Source organism: Ambystoma mexicanum, chromosome 13 (assembly GCF_040938575.1).
Source record: "Ambystoma mexicanum isolate Mex_15411 chromosome 13, UKY_AmexF1_1, whole genome shotgun sequence".
Classification (NCBI taxonomy): domain Eukaryota; kingdom Metazoa; phylum Chordata; class Amphibia; order Caudata; family Ambystomatidae; genus Ambystoma; species Ambystoma mexicanum.
Genome location: NC_090938.1, coordinates 138,169,298 through 138,192,409, shown reverse-complemented (window position 1 = coordinate 138,192,409; position 23,112 = coordinate 138,169,298). Strand labels below are relative to the sequence as shown.

The window sequence follows — 23,112 nt, the reverse complement described above, 5'->3', positions numbered from 1 at the left end:
GACTCCAAAGTTAAAAGAAACAAATCTCAATAAAAATACATGAGTGAGAACAAGGGCTCACTCGCTCCAGGTTAGAAATTAACAAGTCCTAAAGTCCAGCAAAAGAGCTGGGGGTCTCTAAAGTTGAAGGGAATGAGCACATTTCTGAAAATTATCCCCCAACACTCGCCCTCCCCTTCCCCCCAGACTAAGGGACAGGAGGAGTTAATCCACTCCTGGATGAATCTCCTTACTCCAATTAGTAATTCTTTCTGGAGAGACCATCAGCATTTTGGTGATTGCATCCTGACCTGTGTTCAATGGTAAAATAAAACCCCTGAAGGCTGATAGACCATTTTAACAATTTAGGATTCTCCCCTTTCCTCTGCATTAACCATCTCAAGGGTTGGTGGTCTGTTTGAATTACAAAAGTATACCCATACAAGTATGGTCTAAACTTCTTCAAAGACCACACACTGGCAAAACATTCTCATTCTATGGTTGCTTACCTTTTTTTCTCGGTCCTTCAGTTTCCTACTGATGAAGCAGATGGGGTGTTCCCTGCCTTTCTCATCCAGCTGACTCAGAACTGCACCTATACCTGTATTGGAAGCATCTGTTTGTACAAGAAAGGATTGGTTGCAGTCAAGAGCTCTCAAGACTGGAGCTTGACAAAGGGCTTTCTTAAGTCCTTCAAATGCCTTGGTGCACTCCTCATTCCACCTGACCTTCTTGGGGAATTTGGGTGAGACCATCACATTCAAGGGAGAAGCTATGGTCCCATAGTTCTCTATGAAGTTCCTATAGTAACCTGTGAGACCTAGAAAGGCACTCACTTGGTTTTGAGTAGATGGGGTGGCCCAGTCTTGTATAGCTTGTACTTTGCTAGGCAATGGCCTTATTTCACCTCCTCCAACCTCATGTCCAAGGTAGACCACTTTACTCTGACCAATTTGACATTTGCTTGCCTTTATGGTCAGATTGTCATGACCACGGCCCCAGAGCACAAAAACCACACCATATAGATTGGGGGCAATGGGTCACTTGACTCACCTATGTCCCTGTGGGACTCATAAACACAAGGGCCGTGGCTGGACTCTGTCAGGCGCCAGGCTCATATAGAGATGTGAGCAGGAACACTTTATTTCAGTGCAGGGGTGCTTTTATTTTACTTCAGTGCTGGAATGCTTTTATTTTACAAGAACTTTCCAGGTGCTGACTCATCGGGCGTGGCTCCCTAGGCCTGGTCTTCAGGTGCTGACTCATCGGGTGTGGCAGGGCATGGCAGCATGCAGGCCAGAGCTACTGCGCGTGGCCAGGAACAAGACTATATAAAGCCACTGATCCCTCAAGCAAACACTTCGCTTTACTTTGCACCTCTGTGCAACGTGACGCTCACCGCCGCCTGGACCAGCTACTTACCTCATGATCCTGCAACAGCATCCTTACCTGGACCCTGGCTCGCATCTCACGTCAACGCTCCATCTTCTTGGTAAATCCCGAATCGAAGCTGCAGCACCTGCGCTCTCTGTCCCACGAAGCCGAAGTCCTGAAATGAGAAAAGACAAGACAAGGTTAGAACTCTCAAACACCTAACCCATGGTTGCGCCGCATTTAAAACCCAACGCGCACCCTAAGGCACCATTAAAGGCTACTTACCAGCTGTCGGACCATCTCAGCCCCGCTCCTCCGTACCGCCGGCTCCGCTTCTTCTACCGCAGCTACTGCCGGCACCGTTACACCACCTGCAAGGGAGAGAGCAGAGAAAAGAGAAATTACATACAAAGGACAGAGAACAAACTTTACAAATACAATTACAACAGTCGGAAGACAAGCGGGCAAGTGGAAACAAGGGAAACACTTACCTACAAGAGAAGTGGACTAGACGCAGCTGGCCTGGACTTCCATGACAAGGGACCAGTGAAGGAACTCGGTTCCCTTCAAAAGCGCCCCTGCCAGAAGCAGCAGGACGGAGAGCTCATCATCATTCAGCAAGTGAGCCTCAAGAGTAGTGCAATCCCAGGGAAGCCACATCCAGGGAAAAGAGGTCTGGAGAAGGGGTCATGGACCACAGGCTGCATACTCATACGACCGCCCCCTTATATTCACACAGGAACCACGCTACTCATCACCGCAGTTCCACACACAGATGCAGAGGGAGGAACAGACCAGAGGAGTTTCATCACTGGGAGGACTGCGACCGGTCCCAACGCCTCCGCAGCGACCAGGTTAGCGTAACACAGATGGGCCTGCTCAAGAGACTGCAAAACATATCCTAATTGGTCAATATGTTCTTTCCAAGTAGGCTGAACACTGCAAGGTCATCCAGGTATGCCATGCAGAAGTCCTCCATCCCATTCAGAACATGATTTACCATCCTTAGGAATGTAGCAGGTGTATTCATTTGTCCAAACGGCATTACCTTAAACTGGTAGATGCCTCCTGGGGTCGAAAATGCAGTTTTCTCCTTGGCATTGTCTGTCAGAGCTATTTGCCAATAGCCTGATGTTAGGTAAAATGTACTGAGGTAATTGGCTGAACCAAGTTTATCCACCAGTTCATCTGTCCTAGGTAAAGGATGAGCATCGGTCGTGGTGACTGCATTACGAGCTCTATAGTCTACACAGAATCTCAACTCCTTGGATCCTGCCTTTTTGCACTAGTACAACAGGACTAGCCCATGGACTTGTAGATGGCTTTATTCCCCCGAAATCAAGCATCGTCTTGCCTTCTTCTTTTATGTGGGTTCATGGTCGACATTCTGTAACCCCTGCTTTTGATAGGTAGACAGTCACAAGTGAGAATATCATGCTGTCCCCAAGGGGTCTAGCCTGGTGTCAATGAAAATATGGAGGCAAACTGATGCAACATAATTTTGCACTCATCCTGTTGGTCCAAAGTCAGTTCAGAATAGAGATTAACTCCTTCTATTTTTCCATCTAAAGGCTGTCCCTTGAAAAGGTCATGTAGCGGTTCACTCTTCTCCTCCTCTTGATCGGATGCTAAGAGCAAAGCTCCCATTTTTGGTCTGGATAGATTGCCTTTAGGCAGTTGGTGTGAAAGACCCTGGGGGCCTCCTTGGGATTGCCCAAGTCCACCAAATAATTGACCTCCCAAGTTTGCTGTCAACCTTGAATGGTCCAATCCATTTGTCCCGTAAGGCCCTCTGCCTTGTATGTACCATAACTAGAAGTAGCTTGTCTTGAGTAAACTCAGCCATGTTGGCCTTCTGGTCATGCCATTGTTTAACCAGAGCCTGACCTGCTTTCAAGTTATTAGAAGCTTCTGTCATCATGTGTGTCATCCTCCCTCTGAGACCTAACACATAACCAGTGACTCTCACTGGCTTGTGGGAAGGAGCACTCTCCAACTTCTCCTTGATTAGGTCCAGTGGACCTCTAACTGGATGACCATAGAGAAGCTCAAAGGGGCTGAAGCCAACCCCTTCTTGAGGGACTTCTGTATAAGCAAAGCGGAAGCATGGCAGTAGAAGGTCCCACTTTCTTCTAAGGGGTACTTCTAAAGCACCTATCATGCTCTTCATAGTTCTATTAAACCTCTCTACCAATCCATTGGTTTGGGGTGGTAGGCTGTTGAGAACGTGTAGTTCACTCCAGTTTTTCCACATGGCTTGCATGTAGTGGGACATAAAATTGTCCCTTAGGAAATCCTACCCTGGTACAAATACCAAAGAGGTTGCAAAAAAGAGAAAATACAGTCTCACGGATTTCAAGGTGCTTCTCCCAATACAATATGTAGATTTGTTGAAACAAGGAGCTGCAAGTAGAGGGTCCTTGTCCTGAGACTGTGCAGGGAAAATGCACTGAAGAAATCAATATTGGTGGACCCTGTGGTTCTCACGCTCACTTAAACATCATTAGGTAGGTAAAAATCACTCAAACTTTTCTCATTATAGTGCAGCATTTTTTATTTCCTACTAGTTAAATTATTTGTTGAATTGATGTCATTAAGAAACTTGTGTCCAAAAAACAAAGTAAAAAAACTACAGTGTGGATAAACAACTTACAATTTTGACACTTGTTCTCTTGGGTTTCCAAGAATAGTAGTAGTTGTGCCTATCCTTTTTCCTAAACAACTTAGAATGTTGGCATTTGTACTCCTGGGTTTCCAAAAATAATTGTGCCTATCCCTTTTCCGACACGTGTTTCCCCGTCATGCAAGAGACGGTTCATCAGGGTTTTGGGTGGCTCATTTTATAGACTGATTATTTATTCAACACAAAAAAGTTCTCAACTCTTGTATTAGTATGGCTGTAGAAAAATGAGAAAAGAAAGGAAAAGAATTGAGCTAAACACAATGTAGCACTCGTATGTAGGGTGGTTACTATCTGTCAAAAAGAAAGTAGAAGTGTACTTACAGGGTTTCTACTATTATCTTTTAATAATCGCGAGTTGATTCCAGTTTGGATCAGTCTGTCATGTGGACTATTGAAACCATTCGTCCATAGGGTTTGTAGGTCTGTTTGAAAAATATATACATATAGATGATCAGTCCTGCTCTGCTAAATTGTCAAAGACTATGTGATCGCCAGTGTTGATATTTATCTGACTCTACTATTGCCCCTGTGGTAATGTCCTCTTAATTAAGTAGATTTGCTTTCAAATCAAAACGAGGGTGCCGCTATTAAGATTGAGTAGTTTTTACAAGCTATCTCCGTTTTATATTCCTAGTAAGTTCCCACTCTTGTCCACTGCTGTCATGTGGGCAAATATATATTCAAGCAAAATTGTTATTAAAATAGAGATACAAAGTGCAGCATCTTGGTGGCTACACTAACTGTGTATGAGCCGCTATTGTACTATTGTCCTTATATGATTTTAGGAGTTAAATCTCACGCTTCTTTGAGGGTGGTGCGATTGCCGGCATACTGCAAAATGAACGCGTACTTCCTCTGTTTAAGTTGATTGAGAAGACGTTTCACATCACGTCCATGGCGTAGTGACGTCAGGCGTTGTGGTGTCGATCGCCATTTTACATTGGGATCCCGTAAATTCTTGGGACATTGGAATGTTTATGAAAAAATGTACTCAGTTGAAAATTTGCAGACATGACTTCTCACTTATTCTGACTTTCATTTTCCTAATGGTGCTCCCAATATATAACTTTTGGCAAATGCATTCTAGTCCATATATAACGTGTGTACTATTACAGTTGATACGTTGTTTAATCTCGGTGTTAGTACCATTTGTTTTCAGGATGTCTTTCTTTGCATTGATCATATGGGGACAAATTTAGCAGTTCCACATTTGTAATTGCCTTGTGGTGGCTGTTTCAGCCAACATTCTTGTTGCTTGGTTTGTTTTTTTAGAAAAAGACGATATCTGGTATTGTCAAAATGTGATGGAGTAAGAATCTTCTTGAGAGTTTTGCATTTGCGATAACATATGTTTAGTACCTTGTCTAGTATTGTGTCCATGTCAGGATCTGCTGTTAGAATGTTCCAGTTTTTTTGTAAGGTTTGTCTGATTGTTTTGTTGTTGGTGCTGTATGTTGTGATGAACCTAGGTTAATCCGGTTGAGATGCTGGTTTTTGTTTCTTTCAGCACATCCAATCTTGGCCTCATCATGGTTTTCTTTACACTTTTCTTTAGATGATTTGAGTTGTATCCTCTATTCTTGAACTTGTTAATTCATTTTTCTTGGTGTTTCCTAAATTCTTCTCCCTTGGTGCAATTTCTTTTGGTCCGAAAAAGTTCTCCGAAGGGTATGTTGTGTATGATGTGGCGAGGATGATTACTAGTCGCTTGAAGGATGCTATTTATTGCTGTACTTTTGGTGTAGAGAGTTGTGTGAATGGTATGGTCTTTTATGTACAGATGAAGATCTAAAAAGTCTATTTCTTTTTGGCTGTATGTGATGGTAAATTTCAAGTTGTAATCATTCTTATTGAGAAACGTATAGTATTGCTTTGATGTCATCGATATATCTTCCCCAGAAGGCTATCTTGTTTAGATCTGAAAGAAATGGATGTTGCCAAGCAAATTGTGTTTCAAAATGTCCCATGTACAAATTGGCGTATGATGGGGCACATTTTGTGCCCATTGCCGTTCCCTGAATTTGTTTTAACAGTTTGTCACCAAAACAGAAAATGTTATTTGTGAGGGTGAAATTAATCATTTCCAGTATCATCATATTTTGATCTTGTAAAGAAATTGAACGGGTTTTCAAAAAGTGATTGGTAGTGGAGATTCCTTTCTCATGTATGATACTTGTATAAAGAGCCGTGACATCTAGTGTTACAAACCAATAGTTCTCTTCCCAGTAGATGTTTTCCAATTGTTGGAGGGTGTAAGTGGTGTCTTTAATATACAAACCGAGACCAGATGCAAGTGGCTGAAGATGGTGGTCTATGTATTCAGAATTTTTTTCGGTGAGTGATCCGATACCATTGATGATTGGTCTGCATTGTGGTAGATCTTGAAATGGTTTGTGAATTTTCGCCATGAAATATATGGTTGGAATAATTGGGTAAGACGTATTGATATATAGGTGGTCTTCCTCTGTGATCAGGCATTGATCTTTCCAGTGTGCACTCATCAGATTCCAGTCTTTCTGTAGATTCTTTATTGGATTAACCATTAAGGATTGGTAACATTCAGGATTGTTTAATTGTGCCATGGCTATTTTGATGTAGTCTTCTGTTTTAAGAAGGACAATATTGACAATATTGCCCCCTTTGTCAGCGATTTTCACTGTGATGCCAACATTTTCTGAGTTTCTGTACAGCTAATATTTGTGGTAAAGTCACATTGTGTTTAATTTTAGGTTTGCGTCCTTTTAGGTAAAGTTGCCTTAGGTCCCGTTGAACTGCCTTCTGGAACAGATCGATTGTATTGTCTGTAGCTAGTGTTGGGGTGAAATGAGATTTGGGTTTCAATTTAGTGTGTTGTGCTAGTCCCAATGTGATGTCCTGTTCCTCTACAAAAGTCGTCACTGAGTACACATCTTTCTTCTTCCGCTAGATTTAATAGATCAATGGTGTTTTCCACATGTGTAGTTGAAAGATCCGAGCATACTTTTATGTTTGGGGGTTTCTTCTGGAACGTCGTTTGCAAAAAATATTTTTTAAGATTGAGTTTTCTGCAGAAACGGTGGAGGTCAGTAATTGTTTCAAAATAGTCGTAGCTGTTGGTTGGACAAAAAGTCAGTCTTTTATTCAAAACTGTGGTTAGTTCAGGGGGTATGTTCAAGTTAGTTAAGTTCACAACTAAATTCTCCTCTTCGGCTGTGGATTTTTGGATCTCGTTTGTATGCCATCGTTTTTGTTGGTTGAGTCTTTTGTTTGCTTGGTTTCCCCTGTTGCTCTTCCTGGGCCTTTTGGATTTTTATCTCAAAGTAGATCCCCATTGTTGATTCTGTCTTGAATTGGAACGTGTTCTTTTGAATGGTTTGTATTCTTCTAAAAAAAAAAAAAAAGTAGAAGAAGATGTGGAGTTACTTGCTGATGCTTTATCTTGCATTTCTTCACTGCTTTGTTCTAGCGATTCTTGTTCTTGATCACTTGTTTAGTCTGTTTCTGATGATGATGTGATAATTGGTTGTGGTTGGATATTTGTGTTTGTGTTTTTATTGCCCGTCTGAATTGTTTTGTTGATAGTGTACTCTTAAATTTATAATCCAATTTGTCTCTTAGAAAGTATCTTTGCTTTTTGAGTTTGATTTCCTACGCAAATTTGTCTGATGTCATCCAAATTTTCATAATTTTTAAACGTTTTCTCTGGAATGTTAAGAGATTCTATATTTTCCTTAACTGTGGTAATGTCCTTTATATTTTGATCATGTTTTTTTGCATTTTCTATTAATTTTAAGATCATTTGTCTTGAAGTGTTAGTAATTCCTCGCAGTCTTTCAAGCTTTCTATATAATTTTCTTCAGAAGGAGGGAATATACAAATTCAAAGGCCTCTTGGTATGTGTCCCACCTTCAAATATTGTTCCAATATTCTAATTTCCCACCAGCGGGACAATTCAGATTTCAATAATTTTTCTTATCGTTCAAATAGTTTTTTCAGAGATATAGTACTGTTCAAAGATTCCTCAGTTGTTGCTCGATTAGTATTGGAGAATAACAATTCAGCCTCCTTATTTCTTTCTGAAAAATTCCTCAACATTCTATCTTGATGTTGGTATCCTAATAAATATTAATGTATACTTGGTGGATATTGCTGCCTGATCCTGCATATATCACAAGTTGAAAAAAAGAGAAAATATAGTCTCATGGATTTCAAGGCGCTTTTCCCAATACAATATGTAGATTTGTTGAAACAAGGAGCTGCAAGTAGAGAGTAGGGAAAAATACACTGAAGAAATCCTGTGTTTCTCACACTCACTTAAACATCATTAGGTAGGTAAAAATCACTCAAACTTTTCGCATCATACCAAAGAGGGCCTTAGCTACTGCCTGAGCAGTAACAGTTCATAGGTATAGCTCCAGGGTACCTGGTAGCATGGTCTACCACAACCAATATAAATCGGTTGCCTGAAGATGTGGGAGGGTCTAAGGGACCGACAATGTCAATCCCTACCCTTTCAAAAGGAACTCCCACCACTGGGAGAGACACCAAGGGTACCACGTTCTTGGCTCCTCTCTTGCCAGAAGTGTGACAAGTGTGCCAGCTTCTACAGAATTTATCTACATCAGACCCCATCTTGGGCCAGTAGAAATGGAGAGAAATCCTTTTGTTGGTCTTCTTAAAACTTAAGTGACCAGCTAAAGGAATCTCGTGGGCTAACTGTAGAAACTGGGGTCTCACCTCCTGAGGGACTAAAAGTCTTCTGTAGTCCCATGGGGTAGACTGTATAGGCTCACTGTAAAGGAGGCCATCCTCCCAGTACAGCCTGTGCTTCCCTGGCTCTTGCCCTTCCAGCTGGTAAGCTGTTGACAAAGTCCTTCAAGAGTAGGACACTCTCTTTGACCTCTGCTGAAGTCTGCCCTACAGGGGCCACCTTCTGCAAGCAAAGTTTGCAGCTCAGATGAGCTTTAGGATCCAGATCTCCAACAGGGGGGGAAGGTCTTCTTCCAGTTCTTTCACCATCCTCTGGTTGGTCCACCCACTCAGCCTCAGTTGGTGGAGGGGGTCCCAGGTATGACCTTGGACTGTCCTCTCTGGGATGCCCTTGTTTTGTGCACAGGGTTAATACGTTTCTTTCTTCCCGAGACCTTGGATTTCCCCTTTGTCTCTTTCTTCCTGGAATTAGAGGTTTGTTCTTCCTCTGGACCGGGTGTTATGGGTACCTCTGTAACAACCCATTGAGAGTCATCTAAAGTGAGCTCTCTAGCCTTCCTAGTCTGCTCCCGTTTCCTTTTTTTTTTGGAATCCTGGGGGTGCTTGGTACAACTCCAAGAGTTTTTAAGTCATTCCCCAACAGGACTCGCCCAGACACCTCATTCTGTACACTGACTGGTATTCTTACAGCCATATTGTTGCATTGGATGAGAGCTGGCATTATTGGAACCATCTGAACAGGGCCTTCAGCAAGCTTAGTGGGACCTTTGGTGCCTTAGCAACATCCTCGGGTTTGAAAAAGGTTTCATCCACCACTGTAATGCTGGCCCGAGTGTCTCTAATGGCAGGGGTCTCCTGACCATTAACAAGTACACTGTCCTTGTAATATTCTTTTGTGTTATCTGGAATAGAGTTATACACATCTACATTCTGCTGTTCCCCAGACCCAGGGACGATAAAGAAACACTGGTGGAGACTCCAATGGGGTCATCAGCCAATAGATGAAAGTTTCCACTTGCCAGATGTACTTCCCCCTCGGGGATGAAGGCTAAGGAGACAGTGTAGACCCCTGAGGGTTTACCCTTGCATCTGGGATCCCCTTGCACATGGTCAGTTGACCCACAAGCATAACATTTACCAAATGTTTTCTGGAATGGGGCTTCTGCTGACCTCCCTTTGGTTTAGCACCAGAGGTTCCACTAAACTGACTTGGTTTCCCATATGGTTTACTCTTATGTTTGTGGCCCTCATTTGGATGGTTGGATTTGGAATTCTCTGTCATCTTTTTTGTGCTGCTTCCACTCATCTGTTTTGTGAGTGGTCCTAGAATCCTTGTGAGCAGCCCTGTTGGTAACCCACAAGTCAGCAGCCTTTGCTAGATTCTTGGGATCAATCTCTGTTGAGTCAGCAAAATGCTGTCTCAGCTTAGGAGAAAAGGCATAAAAAATAGATTCCAACAAAAACAGATTTCTCATTCCTTCAAAGGTAGTTACTCTGTAACCCTTCACCCATCCATCTAAGTTTTTCAAACATTCACACACCAAGGTAGCCCAAAGGGTACCATCAGTCTTTCTGAGGGTCCTAAACCTCTTGGAGTTTTCTCAAACCTAGCTTCCCCAGGGGTCTAACCTCTCACACTGGCTTTTCAACCAGTACCTGGCAACTCTCGGCCACTGCATTGCCATTTTATGCTCTAATTTCCTGTGCTATGCTGATGACACTCAACTCATTTTCCGGCTGCCCTCGGCCACCTCCTCTCCCTCTCTCATCTCTGACTGCCTAACTGCCATTCAAGATTATTGTGACGCCAATGATCTTTGTCTGAATGCCAGCAAAACTGAGATCCTCCTCATCGGCACACCATCTCCATCCTTTTCCCTCACTCTCTGGCCGGCCTCCCTTTGCCCTCCTTCCACACCTACCTGTGAGGCTAAGAACCTCGGGGTCATTGATTTCACACGTTCCTTCTCCGCCCATATCTCTGAGGTCTCCAAAAAGTCAAACTGCCTACTGCACCTCCTCAGAGGTACTCTGGCTTTCCTCTCCTTCCCTCAGAAGCTCACTGTCTCCCAAGCTCTGGTTCTCTCTAGGTTGGACTATTGTAACAGCCTCTTTCTAAACCTACCTGCCTCTACTTTCCGCCCTCTGCAACTTATCCAGAACAAGACTGCAAGACTTATCCTTGGCCACAAGCCCTGGGATCGTATCCCTCCAGCTCTGAAATCTCTCCATTGGCTCCCAGTGGATGCAAGGATTATATTCAAAACCCTTTGCATTGTCTACAAGGCTATCTGGGCCATGGGTCCAAAATACCATCAGCTATCGCTCGGCAAATGCCTCCCCTCACAAGCTCTTTGCTCCTCAAGACCTTCCTCTTTGCTTCTGCCTTCGCACCCCCTCTACCCTGCTGATCCGCTCTCTTGGCACTGTGCACCTGGCCACCCTCTGTCCCCTGGGCCCAGGTACCTGCTCACCCTGCCACTCTCCTGGCCACCCCTTGCACTGGGGACTGTATCTGTACCCATACAGCCCCACCATTTTTTTCTGCACTTATCAGACTTACCCAGTCCGCTGCCTTAAACACAGCACTTTCTACTTGCTGGATGCACTACCACTGCCTCCATTTACTATTTATTTTTATTTATTATTATTTAGCTGCTCTCCTCTGCTCCGCGCTTTCCACTCTCCCCCTTCCATGCACTTTCCCTCTTCCCTTTCCCATGCACTTGCGCGTTCTCAATGTCACTGGGTCTAGTAAGATCGTTGTTGTGTTGTGTTCTCCCCTGTTCCCCTCCCTTGCCTAGTCGTGCTCTGAAACACTTGTGTACGAGCTCGATACAAATAAAATATATCCTAGCTTTCAAAGCTAGTTTAACATTCTCATACTCCAATCTTTCATGTTCCCCCACCTCCATTACAGCATCAGTTGCAACCTGGGGGGGCCTAGACAAAAGCCAAGGAATCAACTGATTCCCTTTGAGACCCTGAAGCCCATGATCAACCAATCCAAAATATCAAGTTTTGCATCATACATTCTCACTGCTTCTTTGGGTAGGCAATGCCTTTTTGGACTGGAAGACCTAGGGAACTCTGGGATAGAAACATTTTCAAGAGACAATTTTTTTTCATTTCAAGAGCATGTTGCATTTCTAATTCCTTCAGCATGACGTCTTGATGTTTGGCTTCAGCTTGAACTTGTATTCTTTTTAAATTCCAATTCAAGTCTCATTGTTTCAAGAGACACATAGTCTGGACTCGGTGATGGACCTTGTCGGGTCCCAGTGGACAAAGGTTGAGGCAAAAGGGCAGGCTGAGGCATAGAGGGGTTGCTATCCTTGGACTCCTCTCCCTCCTCTGACTCTTCTAAGACAGTAGAGTTAGACTCTGAATTATCGTCCTCATCATTTTCCACATTTTCTGAATTAGGAGTTACAGGCCTACTATTCAACCTTTGGTGATCTAACAACCTTGTAATCAATTCGTTTTTCTTTCCTTTAACAGAGAGTTTCCTGACCCTACACATCTTTCAGTTGATCTACTGTTCGAATGATCAGGGCTTCCTGCTTGAAGTTATCCATATTAGACATGTCACAATTGCTATCCTACTGGAGCTTAGCCTTGTGAACGTTTTTAGTTGCACAAAAGTAAAGTAAAGCAAACACTCTATGTAACAACTCTACAATTGATCCTCACCGCCTCCCACCAGTGTTAGGCAAGATTGCATGCCTTACCCTTTGGGTGCACTACAATAACGTTGACCTCCTGGCAATAGGGACGCAATCTTTGGTAGAAGTCGGAACTACACAGGTTGGTAGTGTGGCTGAGCAGCCAGGCTTATCTCAAGAGGGGTCAATGTAAGCAGTAATGTTGTGATAGAGTATCACAGTAGCAGTTATTTAAATAAATACACTCAAGGTTTCTTGATAAAACAATTATTAAATTATTTCACAGTCATTTGTATAAGCCTTCTTCAGAAGGGAGCAAAACATGTAACAATTAAAATATACTTCAGATTGCACTCTTAGTTCAGATGATACCCATTGGGGATGGCACACAGCCACTTCCTACACCCCGAGTTGACTTAAATAGCTAGGACACTGCGGATATTGATTTATCGCGAGTACATTTAGAGCAATACTGAGTTTGGTGCAAAGGTTAGATGTAGGAATAAAACAAAGGTTAACAAATAATTTGTAAACGGATAAGTACTTTTGAAACCTTCCAATGTTCTGCAAATTAACCTTTTCCTGGGGAAAAGATAAAGCACAGTCAGTGGTAAGAAGAGTTACTCAGGAAGCCAGGACAGCCAATGTTAATTGCACAATGTCAAGGGGAACTGGAGATCTTCTTTGTAGGTAGGTGAAAAGTCTTGCACAAGGTTTTTGAAAATGTTTGTACAAGCTGGGAAACTTGTGAGGGGCAACGCTATAGCAACTCAGCGAGATAACCGAGATGGGTCTCAACTGAGAGCAAGTAAGGCTAAACAACAAGAGGTAAATTCTCTTAGACTTTACAGTACTTCTGGTTAGAAGAAATGGTTCCAGCTGGCCTCTGTTCCTGTACAGCTCTGTAGATCCTGTTGTTCCTGAGCCTCAGTCGTGGGGACAAGAGGGAGTACGTCTGGGCACTTCTGCTCTGCAATGGGACGGACAGCGGGAGCAATGGTCAAACTTCAATTTAGCAGTCCTTCAGTGTTTCAGCTCCTCGCGCCTTACTGCAGATAGCAACAATGCGGTTCTCGGATACCACTCTAGACTTTCCTTGCATCTGGGGATCATCACTCTGTTGAGGTGGCTCAGGCTTGGTCAGTCCTGCTTCAGGGAAGTCCGGAGGATCTTCCTGGTGCTTGGATCCGACTTAAAAGCAATGCACACAATCTGGTGTTCCTCTCCCTGGCGCTTCGGTTCCAGCAACAGTGGAAATACAACCAGCTTCAAGAGGATGTCCAGATGTGGTGTTGATTGCTCCCACCAACTCCAGGGGAGAAGTCGTCCTTGCAAGGCTTCTCTAGTGGAGGCAAATTTGGAGCATCAGCACAGCAGCAGGGCTTCACCGGGCAAACCAACGGTCCAAGGAGCTGGAGCAAGCGTCTCTTCTAAGTTCTTCTTCGGATTCTTTCGTCCAGTGGTCGACTCTGCCTTCCAAGCCAAAAAGCCTCGCCTTTTATGCAAGTTTCTCCCATTCATTCCAGTTTAGCTGTCAATCACACAGCAGGGTGGCTCTCCTTGCTGGACCTGTAACCAAGGGGATTAAGCATAGGGAGTTTCGGACACCTTCCTCACTTCCTGTCCCTGCCAGTCATACTGGAGCCAGAGGCGGGCTTCACTCGTGAATCCTGCCAAAAACAAAACGAACAAAGGGACCAAACCTGGTTTGGCAGGCCGAGTAAATCTCGAGGGACCTTTCCAACAATAAATGGTGAAAAAAGAAGAAAGGGCAACATAAAAATGTTACATGAGAAACTAGACAAAAGGGATACTTGGTAACAGCACCTTATTGTAAAATGGTGTGTGCTAGGTCTAGAAAGTTACAAAATGTAAGTAAAGTCAATTTCACTTCACTGCTCTTCGAAACAGTAATTTCACCAAGAGAAGTAATTTGAACCTTTGGGAAATCTAAGACTTCCCTGTGCCACTGCACTGAAGGTGCTGTGTGTCGCAATGTAAAAGACGATGCCTATGAAGTTTTTCAGACTCCAAAGTTAAAAGAAACACAGTCAAAATCACAATTAAAATACATGAGGGTGTGAAAAAAAGGGTTCACTCTCTCCAGGTTAGAAATGTAAAAGGCCTAAAGTCCAGAAAAAGAGCTGGGGTTCTCTAAGTTAGAAGGGAATTAGCAAACTTTTGAGAATTTTCCTTAACAAGAATCTTGTTTCTGGCTGGGTCTAAACTTCCTAGTAGGTTCCTTCTGGTTCCGGAATAAAGAACCACGTTTTGAGTAGTTTTTGGAATTCCAGATGATCCCTTGTTTTGCGTATATTTTTTGGTGGGTAATTCCAGGTTATTGCTGCCACGTGAGAGAAAGATGATCCTCGGAATGTTCTTTTATTTTATGGTTTTAGTTCCAAGCGAATATCGTTGCTTGATCTGAGTAGTCTTGTAGAATGGTAAACCGTTATTGTCTTGTTTAGGAACTCTGGTCCTTGGCCGTGGATCGCTCTGTTGCCAGTGTAGCATTTTCAGTGCTGGGGTAATGTGTTCTCTTTGCGGTAGTTTGAGCAGGAGTCTGGCCGCCGTGTTTTGGATACGCTGAAGTTTCTTTAATAGTCATTATGGCATTCCAAGGTATAGGCTGTTGGCATAGTCTACTCTGAACATGAGTGCGATGATGGTGAGTGTTTTGTGGGTGAAAGAGAGGAATGGTAGGTTCCTTTTTACCGCATGTAGGAGGAAGACCGATTTCTTGATTATAGCATTTTCTTGTGGCTCAAGTGTTAGTTCATTGTCCATTAAGACTCCCAGGTTCTTCACTAACATTGATGGAGTCAGTGCTGTTCCTAGTTCCGTTGGCCATGGGATGTAGTGATTATTTTCCCCGCTTTTGGATATGATCATTAATTCTGTTTTGCCCTGGTTGAGTTTGAGGCTGTTGGTTTTAATCCATTCCTAGAGTTCTTGTAGGCAGCCTTCCTGCGTTGTCTGTCCTGTGTATCTTGTATTTTGTAAACGGTCTGTGTTAGGTATATGTTGAAAAGCAATATTATTTAACACTTAGCAGGTGGTGTTCAGTTCGGTATTTATATGATAGTAGTTATGCGATATTTACATTAGATTTTTAATTGCTTAGAATTAATTCAAAGCCTACTTTTTGTACATCTATCTAACCTGAATTATTATAGTGCTTTCTGTGCCTCTCATTATAACCTTAGATCACTCTCACCCTCCTGAGTCTAAGCCTAACGTTTTACTGCTTTACCTTAACTTGTTTTGTCTAGACACCACTGTCTTTACTGTATGCCATAATAGATTAGCCTCTCAGAATCCACCCCAGAGTTGATTGTGAAAATCTAAACACCTGGCTTCCCATAAAGATTTCTGTAGGCAGTTTGCCCAGTATTAAGAGACTGCCATTGTTGGCATAATGTATTCTAGCAATGACCTTCAGCCCCTAATGAGGAGGGTTTATGTGGCACACTGTGGTCCTGATTGTGGCATGGGCAACCTGCTTGACTGATTTGAGATTTGATCATTGTTAGAATGGATTTCTAAACGCTGGTCTGGTGGACATATGTTTAGGAGGCCACTCTTGTTATAGTGAACAAGGAGCAACTTCTGGGATTTTAGTCAAACCAATCAATGAAGGTAGCATGGAGTGAGGCCAAGGCTAAATCTCTGGAGAGATGAGCTGGGCTATGGGTCTGCCATGGGTCCACACAGTGAAACACCAAGAATTACCGTTAGTTATAAAAATAACGCATTTATTTTTGGCTCAGAAAACATACTATGAAAAATCACTAATGGCAAGTAATATTGTCACACAATACTTAACACTATAAAACACATATACAGTCACTGTAGTTGGTGCAAAATAAAACAATCCCACACCCAATACCTTCCTTTGCAGGTAAGTGATTAGGCCAGTACCAACTGTCCACAGGAATTGCAATCCTAATTTTAGAAGTCCAACCCCAAGTTGTATGGGGCCTTGTGCCCAAAGGTTCGCAAAGTTTTCCAGTGGTATAGGAGTTAGGGGAAATATTGGGAGAAAGGTCCTAGGGATGTGAAGATGGGTCCAAAAGTTAGATCAAGTAGTATTCTACTGAATGAAAGAGTTCCCAGCTTTCGGAGGGTTTTTAGCAAAAAGTTGTGCCAAAGCCAAACAAGTGTAACATTTTTAAAAGTTCTAAAAACTTTTCAAGGGTGGAGAAAGGAGGGCAAGTAAATATTGTTACTACTGACCACCCGTACTCCAGTTTGTCTTCATACTTGGCGGGTCGTCAGAGGGTCGCCTGAGGTAAGGTTTCCCACCTTTTGATCTGGTCGCTGGTGCCCAGGAGCAAGAGGAATTCAAATTGGTGTTGGAAGCTTTGTGCAACGGCTTCTCGACGAATAATGCAAGAATTAATGCTGCAGCACTCAGAGCACTCGAATAGGCGCGGGAAAGCATGTTACGGTTTGGGCAAGAATTTATGTAGTAACCCTGTGCGCTGCCCATCTGCCTTTGATAATTTCAGACGCTTCGGGTGTATGTGTTTGTCTTCACCATGTGTCTTTCCCCAGCAGAGAGTGCTACTTTACTTGGCTTACGTTTTCCTGGTGGGTGTTTAGACCTGTGTTGGTGTTTTAACCTAAGTCTCCCTGGTTTTTTTCAGCTTGTATATGGGATATTAAATTACTGAGTACCCACAAATAGAAAGCTGAAAGCACTGCCATAGGGGGTTCTTTTTTTAACACTCATTTTTATGTACATTTCTGCATGAATATGTGTGGCGATGGACCAATGGGGTTGAAATAATCGCTTAGATTGTAATAGTTTCTTCAAAAATAAATTCTCTTTACCCTCTTTTCCTGTCCCTGTTTGATAAGCGGCCCATCAGTGTTGTATAGACACAAATGGGGACTAGGCAGGTTTAGTTAGAAACTCATTGTTTCCTTCCGTCTTTTATAATAACCTAATTCTCCATGAGCCACCCATTGACTGTGATTGCTCTCTTTTGTGCTACAGAGAATTTGCATACAGTTGTCTTGCCCTTTTTCGTGTTAAAGTAACCCTGTGGGAGACTACACAATAATTCTTGTTCTCTTGGTATTGGGTAACCCACTGATTGGTATGCAGGGGTCTGCAACCTGTGGCTCTTCAGATGTTATGGACTACAACTGCCATGGCCACTCACCATTGAATATGATGGTTAGGAGTAATGGGAGTTGTAGTCCAAAACATCTGGAGAGCCAAAGGTTGCAGACCCCTGTCTGTACTACACAAGTTGGTAGTGTGACTGAGCAGCCAGACTTATCTCAAGAGGGGTAAAAGTGAGCTGTAGAGGTGTAGCAATGAAATCCACCAATACAAGTAGCCAAGTAATACTTATGCTCAAGGTTTGTAGTTAAAATAATTATTTAAGTTATTTTGAAATAAGCCTTCTTTAAAACGGCAGTGTGCAACAATTAAAATACACTTCAAAATACTTTCTCAGAATCAATACAACGCAAGTAGATACTCTTTAGAGATGCTTCATACACACTTCCTACATGCTGAGGTGACTTCACAAACTAGGACAGTAATGGTATTTATATTTCACTTTTGCACTCTGTAAATTCTGAGGTTGGTAGAAAGGAAAGGTTAGAGGATGTAAATTCTGAGGTTGGTAGAAAGGAAAGGTTAGAGGAAGGAAAAAGGTTAAAAACGTTCTCAGAGCATGTGAGCATTTTAAATCATCCAATGAAGTCTAGATAAAAACCCATCCCAGCAATATTAGTTTAAAACCAATGCATCACCTATGATTGCAGTCAATGGAATCTGCAGGGAGCCAGGACCGCCAAAATCAATTGGAGCAAAGTCTATCGAGCTGAGGCACTTCTTAAATAGTACATGTCTTGCACAAAGTTAGTTTGTTGCAGAAAAATCACTTGAAGGGTCACAAGCTGTTACACTTGTGAAAAGTTAGTGCTGCAATGAACTCCAGAAAAGAAGCTACTGCAAGTCTCAACTGAGAAGAGCAAAGCTACAAAGAGGTAAGTACCCCTAGACAGAACAGTACCTTTGGTTATAAGAAGAGTGGTCCAGCTGTCTTCTTTCAGGTTGCAGTGTTGCAGATCTGGTGTTCCTGGCCCTCAGTTGTGGGGACAAGAGGGAGGATGTGTGGACTCCTCCTGCACAGCAATTCGAAGGTTGGCGGCAGCTATGGGCTCTTTTCATATCAGCGCCACTTCACGATTTCAATGCTCGGTAGACAGCACCACCGCAGATCTTGGACACCAGTTGGGCTTCCGTCACTCGGGTGAGGTGACTAGTCACCCTGCTTTGGGGGGGCCTCGGGAGACTCCTGGAGCATTTGGCCGGCTTATAGACGTTGCACTCGACTATGGATTTCTCGACCCCTGGCACTCTGTTCCTGCAGCAGCCAAGAATTACGGCCAGTTGGGGAATATCTTCCAGCAAAGTTAGTCTCTGGGTTAGTTGGTCCCACTAACCCAAGAGAAGTCGTCGTCCTTTCTGGAGCATCTCTTGTCGATCAGAAAAAAGAGTTTCAGCACAGCAGCAGGGCTTCACCGGGCAAGTTAAACAGTCCAGGAGGAAGCAGCAAGCTTTGTTCAGGGTTTCTTAGTCGGGGTGTTCTTCCCAGTGGTCGACTCTGTCTTTAGGACCAAAACCGTCACCTTTTAAACAGGTTTCTCCCATTTTGGCACGCAGAATAAAACCCAAGAAAGACCTCACCAAGAAATGACGAAAGAAGAAGACTGCAGCCTTCTTGACACAATGGTCACCCGTGGGTACTATATTCTAGCTGAGGATTCAGCCTGTGGTAGAAAAGCACAATTGTAGGAAACTTAAACCACTGCCACCAGCTATTTAAAGTAGTGAGAGTAACATAAAAAATGTTACATGAGTGAGTAGAAAAAGGGGCTACTAAGTAACCCCCCAGCACTCCATGTAAGATGGGGTGTGCTGGACCTACAAAGAGAAAAGGTAAGTAAAGTCAATTTCACTTTCCTATTCTTGAACAGTCGTTCACACAAGAAAAGGTATTTAAACCTCCTTGTGGAACGGCCATGTTTGGGCACTAGCCACTGTTGGTTCCAAACGCAGTAAGGCTAACAAAAAGTATGAAAAGGTAACTGTTGCCGCCAGTCTGTCCTTAGGCACACCTCAGTTAACCAGAACATCCCTTTGAGTGTAGTCTAGGGTCATGCAAAAGAAACCCCATTGCGCTGCATTGGAAGATGCATTGTGCAATGATAAAAAGTTAACAGAAAAAACCACAGTCAAAAGACTAAGGGAAACATAGTTTCTCAGTACTGACAGTCCGAATGATGGCAGGTTGGGTGTCTTATTCAGCCAGGTGCAGTCTGAGTCTCAGTGGGCATATTTGTTTTAAAAGATAAAAAGTGTGACCTACGAGAGAGCAAATCGAAAGTCTAGCTGTTGAGTTTTCATCACTGTTTCCCACAAGATATTGCTTCAACAGCGAAAATAAAATTGTACCCCTACTATAGGCTTTTGCTCGGGTTGCTGAGAAGAACCTTGAACCTTTATGAACGACGAAAACCAACCTTCATAAATCGCCCCCACCCCAACCAAGCCCCCCCCCACAAGATTTAAAAAACAATGTTTTTCATATCTTCTAGATACAGGGCCTAATGGATTTTATAATCTTTACATACTTGCTGAATAAGTGTTCATTATGCTGATCATTGTCCTCTGGTGTTTACAACGATGTTTAGGGATTGTGAGCTGGATTGTACAACTGTAAAAGCATTTGAAACATTTTAAAAGATGCTAAGCAGGAGTCGTTGTGGTCTGCGATAAGTGATGCTATGGGACAGTGGATGCATTGAGAGTTGTACTCCCTAGCTTTATTTTAAGAGATGGGGAATGTGTTGGATGCTGTGAAATGCTTCTGGGCAAGATCCAGATTGCATCCTATCCCTCTCACTGCCGCCTCCCTGCACATACATTGCTCACATTCCCCTTTCCGTGTCCATCCTCAAGCTATAGCATTGTCAGACCGTTCACTTCCGACGTAGCACCTGAGTATTCTCAAATTGGTTTTGTATGTGTCTTGATTCTGTTTTTGGAAGTAAACTTTCCTTGTGTTCTCTTAAAGCTTCAGGTGGAGCGCACTCTGGACGATGCCATCGAACTTGCAAATGCACAGATTCAAGAAGACGAAGAGGGGGAGGAAGACGAGGATGAAGAGGAGGGATCTGATGCTGCCACTAATGGGTGCTGATATGGGAGGCAATTTTACCAATGACTGCAGAGACGGATGTTCTCACGATTAAATGAATAGAGGCTCCAACACCATTGAGTGTTGAGACCAAAAGAAATGCCACCGTTGGGTGGAGGGCCTGGAAATTCTCTCTTCAGGGGGTGGCAAAAACCGCAAGAGCCATTATCTGTGGATACCTAGACTAAAAGTTCCATCGCTAGTCCATCGGATACTTAGACTGGAAGAGCCATGACCTGCAGATTCTGAGAATGAGACAGTTGGGCCCTATTCGAGTCTGACTGGAGGAACTGTTTCAATAGGTTCCAAGACTGGAAGAGCTGTCCCCAATAAATGCTCAGATATTCAGAGCCATCAGCTGTGAGGGCAGAGCTTGGCAGAGCGGTCATCACCAGTGGTCCATAAGACTCAAGAACACTTTAGCAGTGTCATTTGAGACTGCAAAAAACTTCACAGCTGGCTGAGAAGATGGGAAGAGCATTCACTGATGAATGCTGAGGCTGTGAAAGCCGTTGCCATTGGAGAAGGAGGCTGACAGTGGGATCAGAGATCTGTGGAACAGTAGCAAAGGGGTGGACATTCAGAAACTGTTTCTTGTGGTAATAGAAAAAAGAAGTGATTCATGCCAGCAAGTTCAAGGCCTAATGAATGCATCACCAGAGGTTCAGAGAAGTGCACGCAAATGGATGCAAACAGTGAAATGTTGCCTGTCTCTCGGGCAAGTGGTTCTGAGGAGCTTGGCAATAATTGCTGAACTCAGAGCCAACATTAGTGGACTTCTTACAAAGGTTGGAGATTAACTTCCTGCATAAAGGAATCCTTGTTGTCCACCAGATTGTCTCCTAGGATATCACCTCAATTACATTTTGCGTTGAAAGCCTCAAGCTTAGTGTCTAAGCGCTTTAGAGGAATCTGTAGAATAACTATTTTCTAAGTACAGTGGATTCTGCTAACGATGGGGCTTGTGGCTATGTGTCAGTAGAACAGTGTTCAGATAATTCATTGGTACGTGAACAGCAATCAGAGATCCCCCAACATAGGCACTGTTTAAAGGAAGTTTCTTGCCCAGTGTGTGGAAGCTTCTCAGAACCTGACATATGTAGTGAACGCCCGAACATGCATCCTCTGTGCTTGGAGTGTATAACTGATACATTTTCACAACATTTTTCCCGGCTCCCTTCACAGAACTATCTACTCTATATCCTTCTGATAGGACCTGTGAGTCCATTGCTCAGTGTCTGCTTGCTGCACACTCTTCACATACGATGCAGCACTCTCGGCTGTCCCACCCTTCACGCTTCAAAGACATCTCCCGGTCCTCCACATGGGTTGGATATCTGGGATCAATGGACTGGTCTTCAATCCCATGCCTAAAAGGCCCTCTTGTAGGGTCCTCCTGCTAGGCCCTGTACTACTTTCTGTAATCTGTGTGTCATCTTCAGTGATATCAATCCTGAAAGACTGCATCGAGCTCCTTTCTGCTTAGCTTCCTTCTGTGGTGCTCTACTGCCACTCACTGCTAGTTCACCTTCTGTAAATCTGTCCTTGGTGCTCTTTCATGATCACCATTTTCATCCTTACCCTGGGGAGATTTGGCCTTATGAGCCATGTGCATCCTGACCACAAACCCAAGGCTTTCCCAGCTAAGCCTGTCCTTGGTAAGCCTTGCCCACTTCTCTGCCTCTCTCTTTATTTCAGTTTGGGCACTCCTCTGGACTCCTTTATTGCTAGACCTTCCCCTATTAGCTCAGGCCTACCTATGCCAAGCATGTCACCAGGGAGAGGCTTCAAGTGCATGTGTAGGCAGGGTGTGCAATTCTTCCCATTGTGTTGAAAATCTGGACTACGGAAGATATCCGTGCTCAGGGTGTTTTGCAGAGTTGTACTGTAGTTTTCTGCAGGCTACCGGTATCAGTGGTGACGTAGGGTGTGTGATGCTCATGTTGGAAGGGACTGCACTCTTGCAATTGATTTCCATGGCCTTGCAAGCGTGTTAACCTGTGGACTGACCCATTAGCCCGAACGCTGGTGATGGTGGCCTCATTGCCCTGTAACAAATTACTGTTACCTTCCTCCCCTTGGCTGAACTGTAAACCTGGCTGGAGATAATGAAGACTCCCTTCTGCAATGTATCAATGTATTTCCAACTTTCATATTTAGATCTGATTGGCTAAAATGTGGGAATAAATGTGTCTATTTAATAAAATTTCTACTTTCTCTTTAGATGTCTGTCTTTTTTCTTTTCTATTTTTAAATGGAAAGGGAGCTTGTGCCCAAATGACCGCTTTGGCCCCCATATTGAATTTATTTATTGCGTTTGTTGAACGGCCCAACCCATCACAGCGTTAGTTACATAAGAATACTTGTTACAAACACTTTGGTTAACTGAAGCAGAAAAACACATAAAACAGTATATCCGATGCAAGGTGAAATTTGGACATTAGTCAAATTTGTCAAAGAGCCAGGTTTTGATCATTTTCTTGAAACCTTGGTGAGA

The 23,112-nt window shown here is 43.3% G+C and overlaps 1 protein-coding gene across 3 annotated transcripts in view; it reads left to right on the top strand.

The window, feature by feature from the left end:
• The window catches only part of ZNF76 (zinc finger protein 76), a 284,758-nt gene extending 261,920 nt beyond the window's left edge, over nt 1-22,838 (top strand). For all 3 annotated transcript variants that reach the window (XM_069633474.1, XM_069633472.1, XM_069633473.1), the window contains one exon: nt 20,493-22,838. In XM_069633474.1, coding sequence (XP_069489575.1) covers nt 20,493-20,618 — 126 coding nt within the window. In that variant the 3' untranslated portion in view covers nt 20,619-22,838. The remainder of the gene's footprint in view (nt 1-20,492) is intronic.
• Nucleotides 22,839-23,112: the final 274 nt, after the last annotated feature.